General features: G+C 47.2%; 2 protein-coding genes across 2 annotated transcripts; both read left to right on the top strand.

Moving 5' to 3' along the window:
- Window positions 1-966: 966 nt before the first annotated feature.
- On the top strand, window positions 967-7,951 carry LOC123856474 (olfactomedin-4-like). The gene is made up of 9 exons (XM_045892668.1): window positions 967-1,067; window positions 2,467-2,545; window positions 3,352-3,414; window positions 3,655-3,807; window positions 4,737-4,859; window positions 5,051-5,156; window positions 5,592-5,751; window positions 6,016-6,156; window positions 7,291-7,951. The coding sequence occupies exons 1-9, from the start codon at window positions 967-969 to the stop codon at window positions 7,949-7,951; spliced, it is 1,587 nt and encodes a 528-aa protein (XP_045748624.1).
- Window positions 7,952-10,449: 2,498 nt separating this feature from the next.
- UBQLNL (ubiquilin like) lies at window positions 10,450-12,294 on the top strand. Its single transcript, XM_045892786.2, has one exon. The coding sequence runs from the start codon at window positions 10,450-10,452 to the stop codon at window positions 12,292-12,294; it is 1,845 nt and encodes a 614-aa protein (XP_045748742.1).
- Window positions 12,295-14,287: the final 1,993 nt, after the last annotated feature.

Here is a 14,287-nt window from a genome sequence, read left to right as displayed (position 1 = left end):
CTGAACACTTGTTGCCGGAGCTCAGTTCTTGACTCTTCCACTCTGCCTTCTTTCTGTGGTCCTGCTTCCAGCTGCATTTAATGTTCCTTGTTCTGCTCTTCCCTGGAGAGAATATTTGTCCCTCAAGCCCCTTAGGTAAGACACAATCTGTGAGCCATTCTGAGGAGAAGGAGGCACTCTGAGAAGGATCAAGAGGGCAGGAAGAGGGAGGACACGGGCTCTGGCTTGGAACCCAGGGGGACGAGGCAGCAGATGGACGGAGGTGTGTCTCAGCCTGTGGCTGGTTCATGCAGGTCTCTGCGTCCCTTGGGCCCCAGTGACTCATGTCAGGAAGAAGGTGTGCATGTGTAAATGGAGTCAGAAGGAGGACCCCCTCAGAGTGGGAGTGGAAGCCCAGGTCAGATGAGCTGCCGAATCTGTGTGGGTGGCGGAGTAGCTTCTCCCGCCCAGAAGAAAATTGCTGTTGAGTGAGTAACAAGGCAAGTCTTCCAGGAGCGGAAACAGTCTTGGACTGGGATGCAGGAGATGTTGTTCTTCGTCCCAGCTGTGTGTGACCCTAGCCTTTCTGTGCATTGGTTTCCTGATCATAGAAAGGGGCACAGACAATGGGATGGCTTTGCATGCATGGGCAGGTAGGAGAGCTACAGGGCCCCAGGCCATGGTTCAGACAGTCTCCTGCCTGAGAGCTCAGGGGGAGCAGAGATCCTACTGCCACCTCCCTCAGCATGTCCCTTGTGAACCCCTGACTCAGAGAGGACACTGGGCTGTGTGAGGTCTGGAGATGAGACGAGGGTCCAGGTGGAGAACAGAGTGGTCAGTGGAAGATGAGAAGCAACCCCTTGTCTATAGCTAAGCACAGAGCAGAGTCCGAAGTTGGAGGTTTGGAGAAGGTTCTCAGCCTTGTCTTCCTCCCCTTCTCTTAGCCTATGAGAGGAAGTAGAAGGAGCAAAGGTGTGGACTGTCGACATGGACCATATGGAGCAGTTTCCCTGGAATTTTGCCATAAGGAAGTATGCTGGTAGGGCCCCCACCCTGAGTTCAGGACTTTCTCATGGGACCCCTGCCCGGTACAGGTTATGTTTGCCCTGTGGTTTTTGGGAGAGACATTCCCAGGCCTAACCGAATCAACATCTTTCTTTCCTAGGAAAGGCTGGGTCTGTCTTGTTAATCCTGAAAGGATGTTCTCAGGGTTCAGAGGAGCCCAAGGGCCCCCATAGTGAGAGAGGCAAGACCAGACCTCATGACTTGGCAAAGCCATATTCTTCAGAAGGAAGTTCTGGTTTCTAAACCAATGAGACTAATTTGGGGAAGTCTATCCTGGTTTATTACCTGATTCTTCTCTGCAGGATATCAAAATGTGGGGGTGTGAGAAAAGGCCCAGGAGGCCGTGCTGTGGAGATGCCTGGAGCAGACACAGAGCATAGGATGCTTGATAGACCCCTACCCACCACCCCTCCGCCACCCTGGGCCACCCTATTCTCTGCTCACCTGTCCCAAGTTCCTCACTCCCTGGAACAGCTTAAAATACCAAATGCAATATCTCATGAAGTTCATGGACATAACTGTGGTCTTCAGGCAGAGCACGGAAAGCACATTTTGGCTTACATCCTTTTGGTAGGCTGTTCCTTATCCACCTAAACGCAGGTAAGGAAAGTTTGTTCACCTCCACCATTTTCACCTACACTGCCATAGTGGCACCCGGCCCCAGTCCCTTTCACTCCTGCCCAACCTTGATGGTCTGCTGTGTTCTCTGGGTGATTAGAACTTATCCGAAAAAGAGCCACAAAGCTGGGTCAGGGGATGAGTGTCTACACCGGTCAAAGAAGGAATTAATTTTCATGACCAAGGTACTTTGAAGTATGATGAATAGAGCTGGAGGGAGGGATGTCAAAGCCATGGGCAGCTGGGACAAAATACTAGACAAATTGGAAAGAATAGGCTTTTTGGGAGAGTAGGTGAGTGGCTTACTCAAGTTTGAGTGGCTGGCACTAGGAACACTGAGCTTTGACTCAGGAAGCAACTTTTTCTTTTCTTAGGATACATCAGGTGAGAGGCCAGAGGACTAGAGACTTGACAAGAAGGTATTGGGAAGGGGCTTTCTTGAAGGACAGGCAGTGGAGGCTGTAGGCATATGGATCTCCAATTAGCAGATCCATTTGAATAGTGGTGTGGGATGGAAATGTTTAGAGTGCTTAGAACAGCGAAGAGGACAGACTTCTAGGTGTGGGGAGGGCACATAGCTGAGAGAGACTCTGTCTGTGTAAAAAAGTCCCTTCTACCCCATCTCTGGAAGCACAAGTATATCACAGTCCTCTTTTTCCCACGCCCCACCCTGTCCCTTTCCAACCCCTCTCACATGCTCAGTCCTTTCAGATGTTGAAATCTATATCCCTCCTGCTGAGACCATTCACTGGGACCAGAGATAAAAGCTTAGGGGAACTCAAAGGTCTTGATTCCCTCCTGTAGCAGGAGCAAGATGCAGCCTGCCCTGGCCCTCTGGATACCCTTACTGCTGCTGTTCCTGGTGCTTCCTGGACAGCCTCAGGTACAGCCTGAGGGTGGAGGGATCTCAAACAGGTGGGCTTCGGCCTAGCTTCCCTCATCCCTCTGACCTGTTTCAAGAAGTCCCAGGTTCTGAGAGAGAGTGAAAGTGGAGAGACCTAGGGGTGTCTGGAAGGGGGATAGGATGCCCAGTCTGCTCTGATTGTTGCTGGGCTTGGGTAGGCTTAGGGTGAGAGAGGGAAAACAAGGATGAAGATGAGAGAGGAGGATTTCAGGGCTGTCCACCCTGCTCTTCTATGAGGCCTCACTTTCTGAAGAAATCTGCCACCCTTTTCCTAGTGAAGGATGCTGGAGCTGAGGCAGGCCAGCCTGGGCTGTTGTAGGCATGTGTCCTTTGCTTCAACATCCCCAAAAGCTAAACCACTGGGCTGGAGTTGCAGACTGAAGACATAACCTAATTAACTCCCAGGGCCAGAAAAACTAGTGTGGGACGATTCACAGGACAGGAGCCACACATCTTGATTCTTTAAGAATCTGTAAGGAAACCCCAGCTGTTTTATTTATTTCTTTTTTAACTCTCAGAACCTCTAGTTTTCAACTTAAAATGAAGAATTCAAGTCATATGTTGTCATGTTCTTGTGAGCGCTAAATATCAGTCCAGAGTCCAGTGCCTCACGGTGTTGTTCATATTCATCTCCCTTCTTTGACAATTTGGAACACTCTGTTCCTGCTGTCTTCACAACAAAATGAACTTGTGGGAATCTACTCAATCTCCAGAGTAGAGGTACTGTATCCCCTAAACTGGTCCCTTAAGACTTCTTTTCAGATCAGCTTTCCTCTTTTCCACAGAGCCTCAAGGAAGAGTCTACTCCCAGTTCTGTGAACTGTGACCAGAACCAGCCAGCGTATGAGGTAGGTGAGGAAGGCCCCACCTCTAGGAGCTGGAAGGGGGCTGTGGGATGTTCTGGGAAGTCAAGGGAAGGGTCACTCCAACTCATGGCAGAAGAGTCCGTCATGGACAACCTCCTGTGCCAAGAGAGCTCTTCTCAGACACTCCAGAGTAGGGTCAGCTCTTCTGCTTCATGTTCCTAAACAGCACATTAGGACCCATGTTTCATCACACTTAATGTGCCCATGGCCTTGCCTTTGCAGCTGGTGAAAAGGGTGCCAGGTTCTGTGGATGAGGATGGCCTGTGCCATTGTGTAGTTCACCTGCCCAACAACCTCATGCCCATGAATCAGCTGGAACAGCTACAGAGTATAACCCAGGTGCTCATGGACAAGTATGATCAGGAGCTATCCAGGGTAAGCACTGGAGCTATGGGCTGGGGCTGGCAGTTATAGGAGCACATTCTCTCCTGGATCCAGCATGAGGATGAGCCAGGGTGGTAGAGAAATTGCTGAAGGAAGCATAGCCCTCATCTTTGAGATGAATCCTGAGTATGAAGGAAAAATTAGGTGTCGTTCTTGGGATTCTCAGTGGCAGTCACAGTACAGAGAGGCTTGTGTAGGATGTGCTTCCTCCATTAAGAGGACAATTCATGGGTATAGGTGCAGTGGGAGATGGGAAGAGGTTTTAGCAAAGGAAGAGGAAAGTGGGATGGCTAGTGCAAAGGAGATGGAAAAGAGTTGGAGTTGAGTTAAAATAGGGGCAATATCTGGAGAGTCTTGTGGGCCAGGCTGGTGAGTTTGCAATCAACGTTGTAAGTAAGGCTGAGTGAATGGAAATGTGACATCCACCCTGTGATGTGGGCAGTAGCTTTTCGGAATGGGTACTCGTAGAGCCCTGGGGAAGGTTGATGGTAGAGGGCCTGGAAGCTAGGAGTCTGTCCATTCATTTACTCACCAAGACACTCCTGAAAGTGTGTCTGTAACCAGGAAAGGGGGAGAGAAACTGGGCATATGGGGGAAATAGTGATTTTTCCTGAGGTGAAAAGAAGGACACGAATGTCCTAAGCTGTGAGATGGAGATAACACTAATGCTCACCTCAATGGCTGTTAATGGAACAAATGAAAGTGACAGATCTGAGAGTATTTTGTTGGCTGTGTGGCACTGGGGGGCATGTGAATGGGAGAAAGAGCCACAGGTGTTGAGGTTTAGGGGTCCTGTTTGTCCATTCCCCCGCACCCAGGTCAGTGAGTACGCTCACACCATTGAAGGTCAGGATAACCAGGTCCTGGAAATGAACCGTGCCCTGAAGCCCAGGAATCCCATTGCTCTTGCTTCCTCCTAGGAGGCCCCAACATACAACTTGCTGCGCCTGGAGCTAGAGGTAGCACGGGAGTTGGTGACCCAGCTTATGGCCAAGGAAGGAGGTAGTGAGACTGAGGACCTCCTCTCTCAACTCCAGAGCCAGGTACATGGGGATAGATTGGAGAATCCCTCTCCCCTCCATAGTCTCCTGTTTTATTTAATCTCATAAATTTGATGATTTCCAAAATCACTTATTTCTGGGGAAAAAAGTCACTGAGCTGGGCAATATGGGAGCCTCACTTCAGTTCATAGGAACAGTCCATGACCCATATCCTTGGCATCTCATTTCCATAGGTGGCTAATGCCAGCCTCACACTCAAGCTTCTGGCTGACTCTGACCAGCGCAGCCTCCGTGCTTACCGCCAGGAGGTGGATGTTCTTGAGGGCCGGCTCAGCAATTGTGAGAGGGAGAAGTGGCAAGAGGCCTCTGGTCCACCCCTGCCCCCTGGTGAGGTCTCAGACTGAATTTATTAAGATCTCATCTCCCCAAAGACCAGATTTGGGAATAGGGGGTTGGTTATGGGGTACTGAGGGTTGGGCAGCAAAGGTCTTTTGCTTCCTTGCATGCTGCATCACTAAGGGCTGCAGACTGAGATAGGTACACTCTCACATACAGGCATACTAGTATGTACAGATATATATAAACACACCTGTAATCAGACATGTGCACTATCCTCTATTCGTGCAAAGTCACACCTGCTTATATAGCTCTGCATGCCCTCAGGCAGACAGACACATGCTGAAATGCACACATGGCTATTACACTTTCATTGTCCTCTCCCTGTGGGTTGTGTGCTTCACTCCTAGTTTCTACCTTGCCTGCTCTCTTCTGTAGGTTCTTGTGCCCACGGAGGCCTCCAGAAAGTCAGCCGACCCCTTGTGGTACAACTCAATTGGAGAGGCTACTCCCATATGGCAGGTGTCTGGGGTCGAGACTCAGCACCCGATCTAGACTCTTCCCTCTACTGGGTAGCTCCTCTGGGTAAAAATGGAAGGTGAGTTCAGGATGGTTTCTCTTTTGCAACCAGGTTCATTCCAAATGTTCCCTACCCTACCCTAATGGGTTTATTTGTAGCCCCAGCAGAGCTTCCTCTCTCCATTTTAGGTATGCCCCTGGACAAACTTAGCCTAGGCCTGACAAGCCACCTCCTAGAACTCCTCTCTGGATTAAGGAGGACTCAGATGGCCCTGAGCTCCTTCACAAACCCACTGTCCGAAATTTCCAATCCGATCATAATCCAAACTGGTTCTATCTATAGCCTGATCTTATTTCAAGAGCAAACTCTTCTCCACCTGGCCCTCAAAATCCTAGCTTCTTCTGAGGACAGTTTAAAGGATGAACTTGACCATACTTATGCCATGGACTCAAACAAAGCTGAGTTTGAATCTCAGTACTTAGAGTGAGTTTGGAAAATGCATTAATGTCTCAGACCCATTCTAGCCATTTGGAAAGTGAGGATAGTTAAATTATGAGAATATCATGTGAGATTCCGTAGAAAAGTGTGACCAGTATAATGGGTGCTAGTGGATGTTTTTTTAGATGATAAGATTGCTAACTGAATCCATGAGTAGATGAATGAGCCCTTCAATAACCTGGCAGCCTGGCTAGGCAGCTAGGCGCAACGCACAGGCAGGGGGTTTAAAGTCAGTCTATATAGGACTATGAGAAAGATCTAACTGAGTAGGAGATTACAGGAGGGTAGGATGAACATGGCTTGAACCTATCACTGAAGGGCCTCAGTGGAAGATCGTCTCAGATAGTGTTACTAATAACATTGCTCCCAATTCCTACAGGTGCTTTGTAGCAGGTGAAGCATATTAACATGACTTTGCTTTTTTAATCATCTCAAAATCTCTGTGGGCAAGGCAGTACTTACCAATGTCAAGCAGTGACAACACTCAGAATTCAGGGATAATTTAAAGAACTTTCCAAAGTGATCTCATGAGCATAGGTCTCCCCAAATCCACCTCCGAACTGTGTCCCACTCTGGGACACCAATGTCTCAGGGGCAGGTGGAATGCGTGGAGTCTAGGTATAGAAGAGTCTCCATAAAGAAGAAAAGAATAATAGCTATCCCTTGATGATTGCTTACTTGGAGAGAAGTATTCTACTAATTGGTTTATTAGCATTATTTAGGTCAGTCCTGATATCAATGAGATAGATTCTTTTGTTATTCTTTTTACAGATTTTAGTTATGAGCTGAGTGAGTGACTTTGAGCAAATTACTTATTCTTTCTGAGAACCAGTCTCCTAGTCTGTGGGAATACAACCTAAGTTCTGGTGCTGTTGCTATAATTAAATGAGATAATGCACTCACAGTGTCCATGAGGCCTTGTTGAGTTTGATGTCAATGTTATTGCTATTACTGATTTTTTTTACAGTTGTTTTTTGTCCCAGTATATTGTAAGTAAAAGAAGAGATTACAAATCAGTTCTGTTTGATTCCAAAGCTCCCGCTATTAATTAGAACACTAGCCTGCTCATTTTTATTAGCACTGCGTACCCTGATGATTCTGGTGTGGGGCTTCGCCTAGGTACTTTGACTACTACCGGCTGTACAAGTCCTATGATGACCTGGTACTGATGAAGAACTATGTGGAGAGGACGATGGGCTACGGTGATGGCAGCGGTAATACCGTGTACGAGAACTTCATGTACTTCAATTACTATGGCACACGTGACATTGCCAAGGTGAATCTCTCCTCCAACACCCTGGTGCTACGACGCCCATTGCCCAGTGCCACCTACAACAACCGCTTCTCCTATGCCGGTGTGTCCTGGAAAGACATAGATTTTGCTGGTGATGAGAAGGGGCTGTGGGTGCTCTATGCCACTGAGGAGAGCAAGGGAAACTTGGTTGTGAGTCGTCTCAATACCAGCACCTTAGCAGTGGAGAAAACCTGGCGCACCAGCCAGTACAAGCCAGCCATGTCAGGAGCCTTCATGGCCTGTGGAGTGCTCTATGCCTTACGCCCACTGAGCACCCACCAAGAAGAGATCTTCTATGCTTTTGATACCACCACTGGGCGGGAGCGCCGTCTCAGCATCCCGCTGGATAAGATGCTGGAAACGCTACATGGCATCAATTACTCCCCCTTGGATCACAAGCTCTATGTCTACAATGATGGCTACCTGATCAATTATGACCTCAGCTTCCTGGTGCAGAAGCAGAAACAATCAAAACCACCAGCTTGAAAGCTCTCTTGGCTTCTTCCTGACCACATCCTGTCACACCTGAGAACTCTTCTAGGCCCTGAGACCCCTGGGGTAGAGTATTGGGAGAATCATGTCCCCCTTCTCATAACTCCAGATGAATCGTCCCCCACAATGGCCATCACTCCTACTGATTGAGAAATGTTGATTATATCTTTATCATTGATAATTCTGTAGAATTGATAATTCTGTAGAACTGATAACTCAATCCTTACATCAAAGTTCTTTTTAATAATGGCCTATCTGGATTTGATTGTGGTTTGACTGGGAAACAAACACTAACACTAACAAACACCTCTTTACTAGAATCCTAGAATTGTAGGCACAGCATTCTAATTTTTAAAACAAATCTATTCTGTGTTTCAAAAACCAGGAATCCAGCTTTGACAAATATAAAATTCCATGAACTAGGCTTAAGATGATAAGCCTTATGTTGAGAGCCTCTGCTCCCAGTGCAGAGACCAGGGCAACTGGTCATTAGAATGGGATATAGAAGCCCCCTTTATTATCCTCAGCCTCCTTCAGGGTACCTGGGGAGTAAAGAGGCAGTGTCTTGGTGTGAAAATCAATGTTTCCCTGTCCTGAATCAATCTCACTTTGAGTGCAGTTGAGGGAAGGACTTAGGCCCGAGTCCCATTCTAGGAAGTAAGCAGCTAATGGCTGAGCATGAGGAGGGTCTGACGTGGACTGAGCTGGTGGTCTAGACATTCTCAATAGAGAATCCTTTGGTGTGACACAGGAAGTACCCTGGCCAACTGTCTGTAATATCTTTGCTCATCTTCAACACACTGAGAATATAGAGGCCCAGACACTCCACCTCTGTTACTTATCTATCTGAGTGGTTCAGCTCCCTCCCATGGGGTCGGATGGAATGTTCAAAATTTCAGATCCCAAAGTCTTCACAGTCACACAGAGGATACCAGAATACTTCAGGCACACTGTCTCATGCTTATACTTCCACATATACAAACATTCACAAATATACATCCAACCAGACATATGGGTTCTTACTCATTTGTACAATATTTCCATCTACGTAAACACAAATGCACATTTTAACATATCCACTAAGGGAAAATTATCTGCTGCCCAAATATAGATCAAAACTGCATGGAACTGAGAATCTGTTTTAGTTGCCTAAACCCGTCCTGTTAGGAATTTCACTACGAATCACCTCCACCATCACCTCTTGATCTACAGACTTTTCTCCCACTAATGCTATGACACAAAGGTGGGCACTGAAGACTGGGCTAAGACACTGAATCAAATCTTTCTAAAGATTCTGCTAAAATGACATGTAGAAAAGACCAAGTGATAGCTGAATAAAAAAATACTTTGCGAGGAAGGGCTCACTCAACTTTAATTTGAAATGCCCCTCAGGGAGCCTCCCCAGCTAGCCTTGCTCCTGCTTTTAGGATCAAGGAAATCAATCTCCACATGGGAGCACTCTCAGTTAAGTCCAGTATCACTAAACCTAGAGCCAAAGAAAACCATAACCTCCCTTTCCACTTGTGAACTTTGTCCTTGCTCCCTTTTCCTTTGTAAGGCCTCATTTTTTTGAGATCTCTAACAAAAGTAATAAGATCCTTCTTACAGGAGAGATTCCATTCTTACAGATATGCAGTTTTATCTATGGCTTCAGCAAACTCGACTTTCAATATAACAAGCCTGCAATCCCAACAGAGACACACACACAGCACCACAGACAAGCACACATCTCACATAAACAATCTGGTCTTTTTGTTTTTTAAGATTTTTAAAAATTTTTTAATTTGTTTGACAGAGAGAGAGCAGGAGAGTAGAAGCAGGGGGAGCAGCAGGCAGAGGGAGAGGGAGAAGCAGACTCCCCTCTGAGCAGGGGCTCAATCCCAGGACCCTGAGATCATGACCTGAGCCAAAGGCAGAGGTTGAACTGACTGAGCCACCCAGGCACCAACGCCCCCCCCCCCCGCCTTTTTTTTTTAATAGTTCCATCCTGAGAACTTTGTCTTCTATTTTCTGGAAAATGACCTTATTTTATTTTATTATGGAGATCTGGTGACCCCACCCCTACCCCCACCCCCACACATACACTTATACAAATATGTCTCCCTTCCCTAGCTGGTCCTGGCAGAGACTGTGAGACTAGAGTTGACATCACAATATCCCTTTTTTGAAGAGGTTATGGTGTTGGTGGGTGGGGCAGAAGGGAGGGGCAGCCCTGGGTGGAGTCATCTTTACTTAGCCCACCTGGTACCAAGTATGAATCAGTAGCCACGACAGGCTTCAGCTGGGCCACATCTGGAGAACTGGGGTGGGGGGTATAACACCGCAAAATACCTGACCCCAGCTGGTCACTCATCCCTTTCTGGGCACCAGGGAAACTAGCCTTTGGTCTAAGAACACGACACCTGAGACAAAGGCCAGCAGAAATATTTGTCTGCCCTCACCCTTCTGCCCCGGCTTCCACCTGCTCAACATCTGCCCTCCCACTGAGGTCCATGCCGCATGTCATCTCTCGAAAACCCAGGATGGCTCAGAGTGGGCGTCCTTCAGGTTTGCCTGCAGACAAGAACATCTCTTCAAGTGTCACCCGAGTGATAGTGAAGACAGCAGGCAAGCAGGAAGACTTTATGATAGCTGATGACACCTCAGTGAGGCAGTTCAAGGAGAAGCTATCTGCTCACTTTAAGTGCCAGATGGACCAACTCGTGCTTGTCTTCATGGGCCGCCTTCTCAAAGATCATGACACACTGAGCCAAAGGGGCATCCTCGATGGTCACACCATTCACTTGGTCATCAAGTCCAAATGCAGCTCCAGATCCCTAGCCCATTCCTCCCGGAAACTGCTGACCAAAGAGCCCTGCCACTGGGACAGAAACACCGAAGGTAACAGCAATGGGGTATACCAACCTGCTGGTGTGAGTCACACCCCAGTAGAATCAGCCCTTCTTGTGGAGCCTGATGCATCCAAAATGCATACCCAGGATCTGGAAGTGGGTAGTCTAGAGTATATAGCACAGATGCTACAGAATCCTAGTATCCAGCAGCTTCTGTCTAACACAGACCTCATGAGACAGTTCATCTCAGAACACCCAGACATACAACAACTAATGCAGCAGAAGCCAGAAGTCTCCCACATCCTTGACAATTCTGAGATCCTATGGCAGACTCTGGAGCTGGCCAGAAACCTTGCCATTATTCAAGAGCTAATGCAGATCCAGCAACCTGAACAGAATCTTGAGCATCCACTGAACCCACAGTCACACTCAGGCTTAGAGACAATGCCAGGTGGGGACAATGTCCTGGGTCAGAGTTATGTTGATTACAATGACCAAATGCTCAACAGCTCACAAGATCCCTTTGGGGGCAACCCTTTCACAGCTCTCCTGGAAGGACAAGTTTTGGAACAAGTTCAATCCTCACCTCCATCTCCAACACCACCCCAGGAACGACGGGACCAGCTCCCACAGCTCCCTACAACCCGAGTCATCTATACTAGTTCTTGTGGTTTATCCTCTATCACCTCAGCCAATGTTACCCCCAACAAGGTGAACCATACTCCTGGTGCCTATGCTACCACTATCTCCACCAAGAGCCGGAGTCATACCTGTCCCATTCAGCAGCTGGCTGCGGTACCAGCCTTACCTAGCATAGAGCTCACCCAGCAGCCCCAGGCAGAAGACAAAGATGCCACCATCTCTCTAGATAGCTCTGACCAGAAATTAGAGGATGACCTCCAGCCTTCTGATGAGCAGACCAGCTCCCAGATCACAGGAAGCATGATGCAGTTGCTTTTGAATAACCCGTACTTGGCAGCCCAGATGATGTTGTTCATAAGTATGCCCCAGCTGAGTGAAGAGTGTAGGCAGCAGCTGTCCACATTCCTGCAGCAGACACAGCTTTCCGACATGCTTATATCCCTAGCCAACCCTAAAGCATCACAAGCAATATTGCAGATTGAGCAGGGTCTGCAGCTGTTGGCCACAGAGGCTCCTGTTCTTCTACCCTGGGTTGCACCTTACCTGTGGGGCCTGGGTTGGCTTCCTGCACCCAGCTGCAGCTACCCTGACACAGTGCCCTGGGCCTGGGATGTGCCAGATATTGTTGAACCCAAACATCCTGAATGCTGCCACAAATCTGGAACAGTTCAGCAGAGGCTACAGTCCTTAGCTGGAGACCCTTCCCACCTTCCACAAGCCCCTGAGATTCGTTTCAGTCAGCAGATGGAATCTCTCCAGGCCATGGGATTTGGGAACCATCATGCCAATCTGCAGGCACTCATTGCTACTGAGGGGGACACCAGTGCTGCTATTTGCAAACTCAAGAGATCCCAAGGATTCTAACCACCATGCCTACTTATTACCTGCTTGTTACCTGCTACTGACCCATTTGACCACATCATCTGCCTCTTCCACCTCTTCTGATGCTTCCATCCAGGACAAGTCCTGGAACAGGAGAAACCAAGCAATACTTTCTCCACTGAATAATAGACCATTGGCCATGCGTAGAAGATCTGTCAATAAAATGGCTACTCCCACATGCCCCCATCTGAGGTTTGGCTTTGTTTCTTTTGCAAAAAAGGGAACTATCTGTGTTTGATGTGATATCCCTGTCTCACCTACAGTACATAATTAGTGCACACACATGCCACATGCATATATTAACATAGAGATAGAGAATCATAGTTTTTTATTTTTGAGAATCATCGTTGCATACATAGAACCACAAACTCAGACGTCATACCATGCTCACACACCCAAGGACATGTATATGCTTTGCACACATACACAAGGTCACATAGCCAAAGATTCATGTATATAGGCATATACATTCAACACATTGCACACTCAGCCAAGGGCATGCACAGCAACACACAAATACCTAAAGACACATCCACACACCCATGTGTAGGGGAAGACAGTCATAACATACCCATACAAAAGGGAAAATTACTATAGATAGACACATATATGTAGTCATAAAAACTTTCTTAATTTTCCAAGTCCAAATTGTTCAAGTTTGAAAGTGGAAGAAGAATGGCCTGGTGGGCCAGAGTAGGAAAAGTCCACATTTCAGCCAGGTCTAGGTAGGTATTTATCCTCTTTAGGGATCTCTTACTAATTGCCATTGTTACAATCATAGGACTTTGCTGGACTGTTACTATTCCCTCTTTAGCACAGAGAGATACAGTTGCTTACCCTGACTGCATATTCCTGTCACCAAAACTCAGGCGTTTGGGGGCATGGCACCTTCCAAGAATACAAGTCCTTCGGCATATCAAATGTCCGTAGCTTGTGTTCTCTGTAGTTAGTCAAGGCCCCATCTCTTCCTCTTCCTGCCTCCCCAGGAGTATCACAGCCAATTGGTATGTAAACAATTACATATGTCAAATATTGTTTTAGGCATTGAAGAAATATCAGTGACCAAATAAAGTCAAATAAGTCAAATAATTTCATAAGTCAAATATTGCTTTAGGCATTGAATGAACAGCCGTGACCAAATAAAGTTCCTTTATTTAGGAGTTTACTTTTGTGGGGATAAGACTGTATTCTACTTAACCTATGAATAAGTGCAATGAGGAAAAATGAAGCAGGATAAGGTCTTCTACATACAGGGTAATCCAGGAAGGCCTCTCCTGAAAGGCAATAATTGATCAGAAATCAGAAGAAATTGGGAGAACCGAACATGCACTCCTTTGGGAGAAGTATTTTCCAGGCAGAGAAGTTTACCTAGGAGTAAAAGTGTGAGGTGGGAATATTCTTGATGTGTTTGAAGAATAACAAGGAGATGTTGTAGCTGGAGTGGATTGAACTAAACAATGGAAGGAAAAACAGGACATCAGGAAGAACTTTGTAGGGTCTGGTGAGGACTCTGGATTTTACTATGAATGCAGTGGAAAATCCCTGCTGGATTTTGAGCAAACAATGCAGGTGTTTCAGTGCATGGATCTGGCTGCCAAGTGGGGAAAGACTGTGCTAGAGGTAGAAGTGTAAGCAGACACACTAATGAGGTAGCTCTTGCAATGGAGCAGGTGGGAGATGGTGGTGTCTGGAGCAGTGGAGGTGGTGATGCAGATTCAGATTCTGGTCTGCAAAGGGTACCCACAGGAATCCTGTGTGCTCCTCACAGACTACCCCTCCTCTAGCCCTGACACTGCCATCAGCAAGACTGAAGGAGAGCCCACAAAACAAGTGCTCCTGCAGATCTGCTGCCAGACTCCCACTCCCCCACTCAAACTAGTAAAAGGATAGGTCTCAAGAAAGAATTATAGCTAAAATGGATTTTCTACATTCCTATTAAGATGCCTCCACCCAATCAATTCATCTTTTTTTAAAG

The sequence above is a fragment of the Mirounga angustirostris genome, unplaced genomic scaffold, assembly GCF_029215605.1.
Source record: "Mirounga angustirostris isolate CCGP_5_RB_7025 unplaced genomic scaffold, mMirAng1.0.hap1 SCAF_13, whole genome shotgun sequence".
NCBI lineage: Eukaryota > Metazoa > Chordata > Mammalia > Carnivora > Phocidae > Mirounga > Mirounga angustirostris.
The sequence above is the reverse complement of the archived record's forward strand: the minus strand, read 5'-3'. Positions and strand labels throughout refer to the sequence as shown.